Source organism: Sus scrofa, chromosome 9 (genome assembly GCF_000003025.6).
Source record: "Sus scrofa isolate TJ Tabasco breed Duroc chromosome 9, Sscrofa11.1, whole genome shotgun sequence".
NCBI lineage: Eukaryota > Metazoa > Chordata > Mammalia > Artiodactyla > Suidae > Sus > Sus scrofa.
Genome location: NC_010451.4, coordinates 57965457 through 57980938, shown reverse-complemented (window position 1 = coordinate 57980938; position 15482 = coordinate 57965457). Strand labels below are relative to the sequence as shown.

The following is a 15482-nucleotide window of genomic DNA, read 5'->3' as shown; positions in this document are numbered from 1 at the left end:
CTACCGTCTCCCTATTTCCTCCCTCTTTAAAAAAACCTTGAAATAATTATCCACATTTTAATTCTCACCCCACTTTACCCCCCACACTTCAGCTCCATCCCACAAGACTGTTCTCCCAAGAGGATGGAGATATTCTCATACCTAAGTCGGACCTTACTTAGTCTCTAGCAGCATTTGATGTGGACAATGCTCCTCCTTTCCCAAACACACGTCCTTGGACCTCGATGCCATCATGCTCTCTTGGTTTTTCTTCTGCGTTTTGGCCACATCTTATCCATCATCTTTCTAAGACCTTTCTCTTCCCAATCTTTAAATACTAGCCGTCTGCCCCCGTTCCTCTTCATGCTTTACTCTCTTTCTGGGTAATTAAATATATCTGTGTTGAAGACCATCTTTGTCCAAGCTCAGATATCTTTCCAGAATTCAGGACCCAGCTAGCTAACTTCACATCAGAGAGCTCTGCCTAAGCCAATAAAACCATCATGACCCAGATCGCGTTCATCACTAGCTCCCTAAAACCTGCTGTGTCCCATTTACCCAGATACTAGAAGTCCTCTTCTGTTTCCCTTTCTCACTGCTACTGCCTTTCCTCTTCACCTCCAAGTCTGACCCTTCTACATCTATGACCCCCGAATGCCCGTGTCTCCTTATCTCTGCCACATAACTCATGCCCAACTGGCTCGACATCCTCTGGCCTTTTCCCTCTTAATTCCTCCCCACCCTGTAACGAGAGTAACATTTCAACATTTTTAAGTAACCCAAATTATGTTATTTAACAACTAAAACTGCAAACTAATTGAGCTGCTATCTGGCATACAACCGTTCAGTACTTTCTTCCCTTAGCAGGAACCATAAGGCCATTTGAGGTCTGACCTGTGACAACTTCTCTACCTCTACCTCCTATCTCTTTACCTATAATCTGGCCCCCATCAGCTTTATCCCCCAAAGTCGACAAACACGCTAATCCATCCAGATTGCAAATTGGGTTCCTAAATCCCTACCATACTCTTCTGACTCTAGGCTTTGGCATATGCCATTTCCTTTGCATGTAACACTCATCTCTCCTGTTACCTGGTTGACTAGTCACCTTTGTGTCTCGGCTTTAACAGCTCTTCCTTCCAGAAGTTCTCAACCGGAGAAATTGAGATGCTGCCATAGCAAACATGACTTGCTTTTATCCCAGCACTTACCATGTGCATTGAATTGTCTTACTTCACTGAGTGTAAGAACTTGGACTTGTTTATGACTAGCACACAGTAGGGTCTGAATAAATCATTCTGGAGTGGATGAAATATAAATGTAAGTAAGAACTGGGCTGTGACCTTGAATCTTATTTTGCTTTTTAAAAAATCATTCACCCTGTTGATGTGGACATGACATGTCTATGTCATTTGGGGATGACACAAAGCTGATGGTGACAGCTCATCAGCATACAAAAATAGTCTCAATGGATTTAAATAATGGACCCCTGTGCAATGAAATTTCAAATACTTAAAAGCAAGCATGGGAGAGGTCTTGAATAAGAGCATTTTAGTCTAGGAATGAGTGCAACATCAATGAGCCAATTGTGTGGTGTATCTGAAAAAGAAAAAGAAAAGAAATGAGTACAATAACAGTGATAAAGTAGACCTAGATATAAAGCCCAAAATGTGGTAGGTAAGAGCCTATTCCCCACTTTGCTGATGTCTACACTAGGAACAACCTGTCTGGAAATGCCTTTTAGTGGATCACTGTCAAAAAGGAACATGTTTAGAGGATAGTGATGAGGATGCTTTGTGGTCCAGAGCTGTGCCCTGATGATGATGAGAAGCAACTAAGAACGTCAGGACAAGTAGGATCCATGATAGTCTCCTCTTGGAAGGATACTGGGCCACGCAATATGACTTGTATTTTGAGTAGCTCTAACTGGCACAAATCAGGAAGAGGCAAATATTTGCCCTATGTAGATGCATTAGGATTGTATTCAGCTGCAAGTAATAGAAACCTAATTATGTAGGGATTTTTTTCTGTCAATAATGTGTGGAAGTATGTACTCCAGAGCTGGCATAACTGCTTATGCTATCTTGAACTTGAGATCCCTCTATTAGATTGAGCCATATGAAATGGTTTGGACTCACTTTTGTTGTTGTTGTTGTTGTTGTTGTTGTTTTTGTTCATGTAGCATATGGAGGTTCCCAGGCTAGGGGTCGAAGCAGAGTTACAGCTGCTGGCCTACACCACAGCTCATAGCAACACCAGATCCTTAACCCATTGAGTGAGGCCAGGGATCAGACCCACATCCTAATGGGTCCTAGTTGAGTTCGTAACCCGCCGCTCCCCAACAGGAACTCCTCAGCTATTTTTGATTTACTAAAACAGCAAGTCCATTTAGTTCAACCTAAGAGTGTCCTGTTTTGCCAATCTCGGTGTATGTGTCTGTTTTGTCCTCTTATTTGCAAGTTGGTTTCTGGACCCCCAGGTAGTATGCCAGGCTCTCAATCAAGAAATGGAGGGAGGGGGTAAGGTCCACAAAGCACAGGCTTCCTGAGTACAATGCTCCAACTCCTACCTCAGAGACATCTGCTTGTTTCCACAGGCTGGAAATGCATAGCACCACCATCCTCAGCTCTAAGGGACTCTCAGAGGCAAGTATTTTAAACAGGCACATTGCTACCCTGAACAAATTTACATCTATAAATCTATCATAAAGAGAAAGGATAGAATTTATACAGAACAGTGTTTTCTCACAGTTTATCCACTACAGAAAGCGGGGATGGTGTCAGTTATTCTCAGCTGTACCTGCAGCGTCATGGATAGGCATTTCAAAGTGGAGATGACCCTGTCCCATTCTGGCCTATTTAAGGAGAATTTCTGTGAGCTGAATCTGGGCATGTGCTCATTCATAACCATCTCCATAGGCCATTGGAATAAACAGCCAGAATTGGGACCATGGCTCAGGCAGTGAGCATCTTCTCACTGGTAGTTCTGGACGTGGTGAGCAGGAATTAGCAAACACCATTCAGGTGGGATGGTTGCCTTGGGTGGAGATGGGGAAAATCCCAAGGTATCTCAGGATTCTAGAAGTCTGTGAAAAAGCTTTTGGATTTGATGGCTAAACTATTTTAGCCTTGAGCAAGGCTTCAGCTGTGCAAGAAAGTAATGAAAAAGTGGTGATAAGGCATTTAGCTCCTTCTATTAAGATGTTCCATGGGAAAAGGAAGGAGAAATATAGAACAATGACTCTCATTTGTTTTCAGAATTAGAAAAGTGGTTTATCCAACTACAGATGCCTGTGCATCACCAATGCCAGTGAGAAAAATGCTATCAATTAATCTTTTCCAGGTCTGGGTCCCCCTTCCTTGAGACAGCCAGATGCCCTAGGGGGAAGCTTGTTGAAGAAGAGGAAAGAATAGGTTTGAAGGAGCAGGTAAGAAGCAGTCATCCACTTCACCTTCTCCAGATGGTCAAACCCACCCAATCACTTTCCTCTTTTCTTAGGTCTCGCCTTCCCTTGTCCCTGCTGCTCCCTCTGACACCAGTGCAGTTCCAAGAGCAGCCCCTCCTCCATGCACCTGATCCATGACCCCTAGAGGGACCATTTCCGGCTCTTGAGTGAGTTTGGCCGGAAAGAGTGAGCTCATCCCCTGCTACCTAGCTAGGTGCCTAGAACATCTGGTTTATGACTGGTTTCAGCAAGGAAATGTGTGGGGGTTACATATTCAGAGTCCCAAAAAGATCTTATCAGAGGGAAGAGAGGTGTTGAGTCTAATAAGAAGACTTCAGAATGGAGAAGTTCTGAGGCCAAGTTGTGGAGCGCACAGTACAACAGCACAAGCATAGGGTGAGGAAGTGTAGAATTACAGCTCACTGTAAGTCCACAGGGTTTCTGGCTCATGATCAGCCTTCTCTCTCTCTTTCTCTCCCCACTTTTCTTTTATCCATAAACACTAAGGGTCACCTGTATGCCAAGTCCTGTGCTAGGTGTACAGGTGCCCAAGGCTGTCCTGACCTCTGGGAGCTCACAGTCTGAGCTAAGGGGAGACAGATGTGTAAGAAGGTACCTATACAAATGTGCGGTGGATATGAAGAATGGGAGTGAGATCAAGAGCAATGCAAACACAGAAGAAGGAGGGAGGGGATTCAAAGGGACGCTGAGCCTGGAGTCATGTCTTGAATCCTAACAAGCATTTTCCAGGTGGACGAGAAGCACTCACTGAGGGAGCAGGTACACAAGTGCTGGGAGAGGAAACCACAGAAAGCCCCACAGAATCCAAGGAATGGGAGTACCGGAGTTTAGGAGAGAGGCTGGCTCATCCAGGCCCTGCCTTTCCAAGGTGCTGAATCTTCATTTTATCTGGATTTGGGATCATGAGAGGCCATATCCTGTAATAGCCTGGGCTACTCAGAGCACACTGGGGGTAGATGTACTTTAAAAAGGATCCTGCATTGCTGTGGCTCTGGCGTAGGCCAGTGGCTACAGCTCCGATTCGACCCCTAGCCTGGGAACCTCCATATGCCGTGGAAGCGGCCCAAAGAAATAGCAAAAAGACCAAAAAAATAAATAAATAAATAAAAAATAAAAAAAATAAAAATAAAAAGGATGCAGAGTGGGAACTATACTCAATGTCTTGTAATAACCTGTAATGGAAAAAGAAGCTAAAAAAGAGTGTAAATAATATACATACATATATGCACACACACACATATATAATATACATATATATAACCAAAACCACCTTGCTGAATACCTGAAACTAACACAACATTGTAAATCAACTATACTTCAATTAAAAATTTTGAGAAAGAAAAGAAAAAAATCCTAATTAAGATATATGTATTTAGAAATACTGCTGAATTTTCTCTGTTAATATTTTGAGACTATTTGTTGAGAATCCCATGTTCATGAAGAATAACGTTCTTTTCTCATGAACTATCTAAGTCAGCTTTTGGTATATAGGTAATACTGCCTCCTTAAAATAAATTGAGATCAATCTCAAAGAAGAATACCGTATAACCAGTTCCTTTCCATGGATGATTATATAGAAAACAGGAGAAAAGTTTGGAATATTTCACCTAGGGAGAAGCTAAGGGAAAGATGTTTTCAAATATTTGAAATCATGTTGAAGAAAAATTAGCCTTGTCCTGTGGGTATTCGTATTAATAGCAATCATAATACTATTAGGCAATATTTATTGAGAGCTTACTATGTGCCAGGCAGTGTTCCAAGCATTTTATCTGCAATAACTTATTTAATCCTCATACCAGCCTTAAAGGTACGTCTCATAATTAGCTCCTTTTCATACAAGAGGGAAGTGAATCACACACAGAGGTTGATTCATCGCCAAAGGTTTCAAACTAGGAAGTAGCAGAGCCAGGGTTTGGACCCGGGCAATCCAGCTATCATGTATGTTTTCTTTCCAGACCCAGAGTGAATGGCTGGAATCTGTCAGACAGATTGTTCTTCCTTTGTCTTCCTGTCTTCCTGAAGTATCGGATACAATAGCCATCTGGAGAGATGCAAGTTCCCCCGTATGGAAGATAGAACTTAGGGGGCCACTGCAGCTGCACTAGTTTTTTTTCTGGCTGCACCTACAACATATGGAAGTTCCCAGGCTAGAAACTGAACCCAAGCTGCAGCTATGACCTAGACCACAGCTGCAGTAACACCAGATCCTTTAACCCACTGTTCTGGGCTGTGGACCCAATCCAAACCTCCGTAGTGACTAAGTTGCTATAGTCAGATTCTTAACCCACTGCACCACTTGGGGGAACTTCTGCAGCTGCACGTCTGAAGTGTAGGGCTCCAAGAGGGGCATTGAAATAAACCGTCTTGAAAGTTGCTCTGGGCTCGAGCTGGTTGTGACTCGGGGCTTGGCTGACACAGCACTGTGAATGCTTATGAGTTACCCAGTAACTGCACATGGCACAAATCTGCAGGGTAGCTATGCTCCCCCCATGCCTCTTACACCTGTGGACTCCAGCAAACACAAGTAGGTTTCCCCTCCTGCGTGCACTGCAGGATCTGACCTGGCTTGGAGGGTAAAGCCAGCATCACTCTGCCTAACACAGTAGCTGCAAAATTGCCATTGGGGTGCTGAACGAGAAGCCTTTGCTGCCCAAGAGGAGGGAGAGCAATGGAAGCAGCATCTGGGTAGCCGGTTCTGGGGGAGTAGCATAGAGGCCAGAAGAGAGATATGCAAATATTCACACTTATGAATGGAACATCTGCCAAGGCTACCATCACTTAGTGCCCTCAGTTCAGCTCCAAGACATTCATTCTTGACTCACATTCACACCTTCAAAGGCTCCTGAATTTCTCCTATAGGATCAGTTAAGAGTGACTCTCGTTCCTGAGGCCCCCCAGTTGAAATGCTACGACTGGTCAATCCATTCCTCTCACCCAAAGAATGCCTTCTAGATGAAGGAGCACATGCATGTGCGGATATGTGATACAGAGTATATGATACAGTGTAGAGTGTTTGTGTGCACACACACCGCTTACACATTCCAACTTTGCTCGTCCTTCTGCGACTATGTTTATATTCTTAGCTTACTGCAAACAGAGACTGCTTCTGAATGTTTTCTTCTAGCACCACTACCTTTCAAGTACTAGGACTCAAAAAAGACTATCTGTGGAATTGCAAAATGTGGAACTTGAAATGAAATTCATAGGTCTTTTAGTTCTACTGCTTTATTTTAGAGATGTAGAAACTGAGGTTCATATAGAGGATGTGCCTTTTTTTTCTTTTTATATTTTTAAGGCTGCATCTGTGGCATATGGAGGTTCCCAGGCTAGGGGTTGAGTCAGAGCTGCAGCTGCCAGCCTACGCCACCGCCACAGCTGCAGCAATGTAAGATCCGAGCAGTGCTGCAGCTCATTGCAATGCTGGATCCTTAACCCACTGAGTGAGGCCAGGGATTGAACATGCATCCCCATGGATACTAGTCAGTTTTCTTACCACTGAGCCACAATGGGAACTCCTAGAGGATGTGTCCTATCCAAGGTCATAGAACATTTTTCAGGTGACTTTACAGGCATGGTTTTCAAACCTGGCCACAGATGGGAACCTCTTAGAGAGTTCTGAAAAAATACCAGAACATCTCACAGAGCTTCTGATGTAATTGTTCTGGGATGGGGTCCAGACACTGGTATTTTTATAGAGCTCCCCAGGTGATTCTATGGTAGACCAAATTTGAGAACCAACGGCTTCAAAAACGGGAGTAATGCAAATAAAGACATATTTGTACCCATGCCATAAGGACCTTCTAACCTCTGAAATAGAATCCAGAGAGGTAGAATTGCTCCAGGTTGCTTGACTTGGAAGAATCATGGATCCCCGAGAAAGGTACTTACTTGTTCCTCTACAGGAGAAAAGCTAAGAAGAATCACCACCACTATGCAAATGCAGATAGAAGCAGTCAGGAAGGCCACCATCCTCAAGCATCCAGGGGGTATCAACAGCTCACAGTGGGAGCATAAGAGAAGCTCAACTCCCTTTGGGTACAGATGGCTAAAACACAAGTTGACGGGTTGAAAGAAAACTTGCGTCTCTACCACAGGATGGTATCAGAAAAGAACAAATAAAGAATGATGGATGTCTATGACTCCAGGAACCCTAGATTAGGGTGTGATGAGTGTGTAGCCAAAAAAAAGGGGGGGGTTGGGGCTTAGAAGGGAGGTCCTCTTACATCTACCTTGAGCTATGGCTCCCTCACACAATCTCCTGAATGGCATTTGCCTCACCCAATCCTGTAGCCACCTGTAGCCAATCCTCCCCTGTCCTGTGTGAACGAGCCCCTCACTGCTGCCTTTGGCCTCTGGTTCTGTGCAGAAGGCAGAGCACAAAGAAGGTGGATAAGCCATTAGACAGGATGGCAGTGGTGCCAAGGAGCAACCAATAGCCCGAATGGCAAGAGCTAATGGTCACACCACCAACCACCTCATACCAGCTTTGGCCATCCACGTGCTGAGGGAGGGCATGACACACATTCATGAGCTCCTTCCGGGCAGAAGTCAAGTTGGGGCATCAGAGGCAGCACCTCTGAAGTAGGAGGGACACGGGGTCAGGCTGTGCACTCCCCTAACCCCGGGCTCCCCCCTCTGCAAACAAGGATCCCAGGTTGTTGCTTTCCTGCTGCCCACCATAATTTGCAGGAGCAGCTGTGCAGGAGGCTGAAGTCACCCAGTCTCCCTTTGCTTCTGGAACTCTCCTTGGTACTTCCCAGGATGATTCAAAAGGAGGGCACATTAAGCCAAACCTGGGAGGCCATGCTCATGCTCTGTCTCTCGTTGGTTTGGTCACTGAGACATTTCCAGCACCTGGAACAATGCAGGGGACATACTAGGTACTAAATAAATACTTGCTGGGTGACCAAACCAATGGACAGATGAAGGATTAGATCTAGTCCATGTTGGGTTAGAGTTTCAGTGATATCACCACCAAGACAAAGCAAAGGAAGCCCCCTTAGATACTGAATTTGAATGAGCAATTGAAGCCAAGACCAGCCAGTCTTTTGAACAGTCTTTTATTACTGTAAAGGGCAATATTTTTTGAGAAGCCAAAAAAAAAAAAAATCAAATTTAGTAACCTGAGATGTCCTTAGTAACAGAGCTGAAGAATGTGTTTTCCAATATTTGGTTTCTCAGCTTGACAGTCTCTCTTGAAATACTCTTTTCTCAGCAATGAAAATGCGAATCGGTGTTGGTTTGTTTTGCAGTTTGCAAATGACTTACAGAGCTCTTCCGTCTGGGTTTCTGTTTTTCTTCTTGCAAATAAACAAAAGGCCACTTCTCTCATATGACTTAAGTGGGGGAGATTCTGTGATCTCCTGTCTTGGTTTTGGAAAGAGGAGAAAAGGAGGGGCAAGCAGAGAGAAGACTAAGAAAGCTGGAACAAGCAGGGTACAGAAGCCTGGGGAAGAGGCAATGGGAGATGGCCTGTGGAGCATTGGGGTGCCAAGGACCTGCAACAACTGAAGGCACTGCTGTCAGGAGGACCCCAGCCACCCTTATGGGGCATGAACTTGCCCATCGGTTCCTGAGTCCTCGCTCCCGCTCCCAGTGCACCATGTCATCCTAGCTCCTTGTCACCTAGCAGGACAGACACCGCCCCCTCTTCTAGGCCAGCCAGAGGGAAGCAGAGCAACCCCTGCCAGCTTGACCCAGATCTGTCAGCTGATCAATTATTTTTCCTATAGAGGAGAAGGAAAAATGAAAGGAAGAAGGAAGAAGGGAAAGTGAAAAAGAGAAAAGGGGGGGCAGAGAAGCAGGGAGGGGGAGAGAGGGCAAAAAGAGGGAGGAGGAAAGGGGAGAGGAAATGAGGGAGAATCAGGGAGGGAGAAGGAGAGGGGAGGCGGAGGAACACACATAGCTCTTCCTTGGAAGCTCTTTTCAGTGTCAGCAGTGGTAGCCAGACCAGGCTTAAGTCAGAAGGTTGCAGAACCAAGTGCACAAATACCTAAACTACAAAGCCTATGAGGTCACTGAATGCAATCAAAGCAGAGGCTAGAGTCCTCTTCTTCCCACCCTTTGCCAGTCCAGATTAAAGCTGCCCTGTTCCCTGTAAAACTCCCTGCTCTGGCCCCTCCTCCCCCATCCAGTGGCCCTTCTCCTCCCCAGAGCCCCTCCCCTTTGCCATTGGTCCCCCCATCCCCCAGCATCTCTGCTCAGAAGTCTCCTCCTACAAAAGGATGGGAGGATGGGAGGAGGTCCCCATCCCCCCCCCACACACACCCCTGTGTTTATTCTAAATCCCCTGGGGTCTTCAGCAGCGCATCTTATAAGGAAAGGAGGCAACAGCCACCAGGTAGGAGGAGACATTCAGGAGGATGTGGTACCTTGATCCCATCCAACCTGTACGCCATTGATTACCTTATTTTTGCATGTTTTCATTTTTTAGGTTTAATTAGTTTTATTGAATTTCAAATGACTACAGACATAAAGTAAACATGTAACAAGCCAGTAGAGCAGAAAGGAAGGAGCTGCGTAAATACCATCAGGCTCAGCATGGAGTTCCACTTAGCCCCACATGTTTGTAGCCTTACGAGCATTAATGAGTCCAACCCCAGGGAGTTGCTCCCAGCCTGGCAGACAGGTGGGGACATCAGGGCACAGAGGGAAATATTTTCACCTACTGAAAACAAAGATCTTCAAGTTCGGTGGTCTCCTCTCCCCACCCACCTGTGCTCAGGCCACTAAAACCAGCTTGAAATCTAGAAAGGCACACTTATTACAGTGTTTGAAGGGTCTGTAGGATCTCTGTTGAGGTTAGATAGAAAGCAAAGCGGGTTTTTGCTTTGTTTGTTTGTTTTGCATCATTATCATTCTAATTAGTGGATAAGAGCGGGCCATGAACTCCAAACCAAAAAAAGAATATCTGGAACAAGGACAAATCCTAGATGCGATAGTCCACCCCACACACCTAGAGTGTTTCCACCATGAGGAGCCAGCAAGGCAACGAAAATCTTTCCTGCATATTTAACAAGGAAGTTTTTATTTGATGTTATGAGAAATGAAATGTTTGTAGAAATGTCACTGCACAAGTAAGGCACCTATGTGGGGCAAGAAGGCAAGGTTCTTAATAAAAGCTGAAAGTACCATCACACGCACTCACACCCTCACTTTCAAACATACATCTCCTTCCTTCACAGTAGTAATTCAATCTCAATCCCAAGTCAAAGTGAAAGTACTGGAACTATGACCAGAATCATGTGGCTCATGTTGACTCAGAAATGCTGCCACCACTTAGGACATCAAGAGAGCTCACCTCATCCCAAGGGACAGACTGTGGCTGAAGCCGACACTGGAGTGGCCCATACACAACAGGTAGGTGGCACCAGCCTGGGTCGCTGCGCCTCAGGGCTGCAGATGGTATGCCTGCAGGGGATGGAGCCTCAGGGAGCTGCTAGAAGGCAGGGCCTATGGAGCTCATGAGCTGGGAACCAGGAGAGGCCCACCAGGGACACAGCTCAGCAGCCTTCATCCGAGCACCGCACCACAGGGGAGGCTACTGAGAAACCACGCATGCCAGTGGCTGATGTCAGAGCTGATGAGAAGAGGTTCCAGGGCTCATATTTGGCTTTAAAAGTAATAAAAGGGAAGAACCAGCACTGAGACTAGGCTTGGACCTGGCAAGTAAAGCTACCACCCAAAAAAGGCTCTAGTGCAGTAAGGCCTGCTGGGACTCTCCAGCCACCCAAGAACCATGGAGTGTGGAAGATGGGGTGAGCTGCATTGCCTGTGCTGTCCACGACCTGCCCCTGGCTTGCCCCCAGTTGGCAGTGCCAAGCCTGGCAGCCAGGGTCCACTTTGTGAAGCTCCTCTGCTCTCTCCCCTAATTTTTTTTTTTTTTTTTTTTTTTTTTTTGGCTATGTTTCCAAGTGCCCACAATGCTTACATCAGGCCCAGGGCCTCATCATCCCAAACCGATTTTTCACTTTGCCAGTAAACATTGTTATGGTTTCATCTGCCTCCCTCACGTCTCAGAAGCGTTGCCCAGCCCCGGCTGCGGCTGGCACCCAAGTGTTTACTGCGAGTGGCAGGAACTTGGCCGATCTGCCCAGCTGAACGGTGTCCATGTCGCTGGCGCCTAGTGAAGGGGAGTGTGAGCACAGCCCCGTCTCCTTCCCCTTCCCCTCTGCCCCGCTTGGGTGTTAGTGCGCAGGTGAGTTGATGTGGGCTGTGAGGAGATGAGAGAAAATGAGAAAGGCAAGACAAGAATCTCACCCAGCACCTCGGAAGGTGTTGAAAGGAGCCTGAATCCTTTGAAGGAGAAATGGTTGGGTTTCTAGAAAGAGAGAAGCTGCCGCACCACCAGCCATCCCTTTCAGAGCCTCTCTGTGGCAGAAGGTGGGCGGTGTGCTGAAAAGGACAGCGCCTAATCCCAGCCCTCTCTTGGTTCCCAGAAATGAGAAGCTCTGGTTAATCAACCCCTGTGCGCCTTAAGGCCAGAGCCCCTGGGTGATAATCACTCCCCCTACCCCCATCACTAATCAGGGCTGATTCCCTTCCCCTCTAAGCTGGATCATGGTTCCTGGTGGGGTGGAGGTGAGGAGCAGGTCAGGGTGGGGTCCCTAACCTGCCACTAGCCCCAGACACCTTTTGAAGAAGGCAAGAAAGCCTGGAAGTAGCAGTTCTAGGAAGAGCCAGCCTAAAACAAAAACAGAGGGGAAGAAAAAATTGCCTTAGAATGCGTACTGCATTCTAACTAGTCCCACTGGGTCAAGGCAATAGGGGTGGATTATTGCAGGCAAGACCTGGCTGCCTCAGTAATTCTGTGAGTCTGATAAGAGGTAGCTGGCGGACTCTGGCTTCCATCCTCTGCAAAAGAAAACACACATCACCTTGGCTGCTCCAACTGGCATGTGGCTTGGGGGTCCTGGGGTCACGTTGCCTTAAAATGGAGCAGCCCTGTTCTTTTATGACACGTGGAAGCCTATTCAGAGCTGGCTCGGGGTGAGTGGCACAAATAAGGCCATTATCTGTCTTAGGAAATTCAGGGTTTGGTAGAATGTGAGGAGAGCTGGGAAAACCTAGCGGCCTCCATCCCCACGCCGAGATAGGAACAGGAGCGCAAAATCAGATTTCCCCCTGGAGAATTTTGCACGGCCTCTTCCTTCTCATCTCTTCAGGGATGATTCAAAGTATGAGCAAATATTATGCTTCCCTGCATTTATTTCTGATGAAAAAAAAATCACGTATGCTAATTTATATGTAAATTCAGAGTGGCCCTGGGGCTTCTGGCATGCTGCCAGTGGGCTGTGGATGGTGGAATTTTGGCCATTGTCTCCAGTTTGAAGTTAACAGGTAGAAGAGACACAGACCTCAGGACGGATGAAGTGATGGAGATCCTGGGACCTATCCTGTCCCTTCCTCTGACCCCTTGCTCCATCCCTTGCCTAGTTAGTTTTCATTTCTGTGGTTTCTGTGATGGAGGCTATTTCCCTGAGGCTGCCTGGCCCTGAACTCAGTTTCCCTTCTGCTGGAGTTGGGGCTCTGATCTCACTGGGTGAGCCCCTCTTCACCTAGTACAAGCAGAGGTGCATGCATGCACACGCACATGCACACGCGCACGGGTGCGCACGCGCACACACACACACACACATAAGTACACTGCTGCCGCTCCAGGTTATGTAAGAGTCAGTCAGGGCTGCTCCACGCTGCCTCCTTCACTTTCACACCCACCACCCCATGGGAAGAGACCCAAGGCTGGTGTCCCCCTTGAGGCTGGGTGCATCAGGCGACATCAAGGAGATCCCTGTGTGACCCGCCACTGTGGACCCCTTGCATCCCACCCAGAAGCCTCCAATGCTCCTTGCCTTCCTCCTTGAGCTCCAGCCAAGGGTACACACACATTTGCTCCTTGCCCACTTGGGCCCTCTGCCCACCTGGTGTGAGTCTGAGTGGTCACCACTGCAGCTAAGTCAGGGGGACAGTGGCAGTCCCCAAAGCCTACTCTCGGAGGGAGGAAAGCAGACTAGAGGTAGGAACCAGTCTGGACCAAGAGAGCCCCAGGCTGCAGGAGGAAGAGACAGAGGTGGGTGGGACTTCCCACGCTTTTCCCCCACGGTGGGAGTGAACTTTCCCCTGGGAGCCCAGCCGAAGAGGGCTGAGCTTCCACACGGGGTCCTCTGGGAGACAGTGCTGGACCACCCAGGGAAAGTTTCTCTGGCCGGCTTAGTCCCTGTGACTGCGGGGATCTTTAATAAGAAAGAGGCAAACCAAACCCTCAAAGGACAGGGTGGGTAGGAGCAAGCCGGTGGGCAGTGCTTCTGGGACATTCAAACCAGGACAGGGTGTGGGGCCACCCAATGCAGCAAAGGAACTTATGGTTGAATGGGCTTCCAAACCACCCGGCACAGCCCAGACACAGCTCAGCGAGCATGGCCCTCAGCTGCAGCCCCGCGGCTCGGCTTCCAAGCCAAGCAATAAACAGAAAATTAGCATTCGACTCTTAACGCCTCCCTCCCTTCAACTTAGGAGAGCTTTCTGAATTTCAGAGCCCCCCTGCCTGCTCCCGCAGCCTTTTATCTGCTGGTTCCCACCCCCTGCCGCCCCCCTCCACAAACACACCCCCAAACACATTGAAAACTAACAGGGTTTGAGTCCACCACTGCTACAAATTGATTCAGCCCTTCAGGCTGGCTCTCCGACCAGAGCCTCACAGGATGCAGTTACCTGGTTATGTCTAGCCTGCATTTTCTGTTTGCTCCTTGCGAGAAGCTCTGCAAGTTGACTGGCCCATAGATATTTAAAGTTTCCTCTCATAATTTCTTCCCAGTAACATAAGCAACGCCTTAGCAGCCCTGCCGCCCTCCGCGAATCTAATTCCCCCGCTTCCATGTGTCTCCGTTGTGTGTGTGCAAGAATGTACAGAGAGACCAGCACACAGCCACGGACTGAACAGGAGCCCCAGACACATTTCACTTATGCACATACAGCCCCCGTTCCGGGAGCAGCCGGAATCAAATCAATATTCTCACAGCCTGGTCTGGAGGATGGAGTCCCAGCCATGCTGCTCAAACGCCCTCTCCTCCACCTGCAAACCGCGCAGCCGAGCCGACTAGGAGTCTGCGAATCATCTAAAGCACACTGTACAATCTCTGGGTCGGCTGTACGCAAATCGATAGCAGGCTCTTACCTTGAAAGAGAAACAGAGCAGCCAGCCCCGTGAAGATTGCCCAAGAGATAGAATTGTGCATTTTTGCCTGGATGGTTTTCATGATTTTTTTTTCTTCTTCTTTTTCTTCTTTTTTGTCAGGTTCGGTTTTTTCTTTCTTTCTTCCCTGACAGATTGTGCTGCTCTCGAGCTGGTGGAAGGAGATTTAAATCCACTGTTTTCCTGAAGGACACCACAAGAAAGCCGAGGATTTGAGAGAGTGTGACTTCTCAGTAATTATCTCTACTCATACTCTGGCACCGAGACACATCGTACAATCTGGCCCTGGACAGCCCTCCTACAAGCTGCAATCATTGGTTCTAATCCAAGGATTGACAGAGCTACAACACACGCGCACGGGCACACACGCACGCACACACACACACACTCTCTCAGGAATCATTTACTGGGCAAATCAGGCTAGCTGATTAAAGAGACAGGAGCCTGGCGAGATGGCATGATAAATGCCACTTTGCCCCTTCTATATTACTTTCATTTTTTAAACTGACAGTCTCTCAGAGCCCCAGGCATCAAAAAATCCTTTTCCTTCTGGCACTCCCTGGCCTCCTGAACTCAGATTCCCTTTGCACTGGAAAAATCCCATAGCCAGCCACTGCTTACGGGAAATTTTAAAGGGATATTTTCATGCTTGGTGGAACTTGCAGAGATGATTCAAATTTCATGTGTTGGTACTTATTTTCCTCTCCGATGAAAATATCATTCAATGACAGATTTTTTCCCCCCTCCCTCTCATCTCTCACCTTTTCCAATCAACCTCCTACTCCTTTGCTTTGAAAATAATAAATAACTTTCTATTTTCTTCTCCTGTCACTCCTGTTTCGGAAT

General features: G+C 47.3%; 1 protein-coding gene across 3 annotated transcripts in view; it reads right to left on the bottom strand.

Annotated features, from left to right (window-relative positions):
- The window catches only part of NTM (neurotrimin), a 1001784-nt gene extending 986596 nt beyond the window's left edge, over positions 1–15188 (bottom strand). Inside the window, exon 1 of one of the 3 annotated variants that reach the window (XM_021102352.1) lies at positions 14619–15188. In XM_021102352.1, the coding sequence (XP_020958011.1) occupies positions 14619–14700 (82 nt within the window). In that variant the 5' untranslated portion in view covers positions 14701–15188. The remainder of the gene's footprint in view (positions 1–14618) is intronic. The other 2 variants (XM_021102348.1, XM_021102351.1) reach the window with 2 other exon arrangements.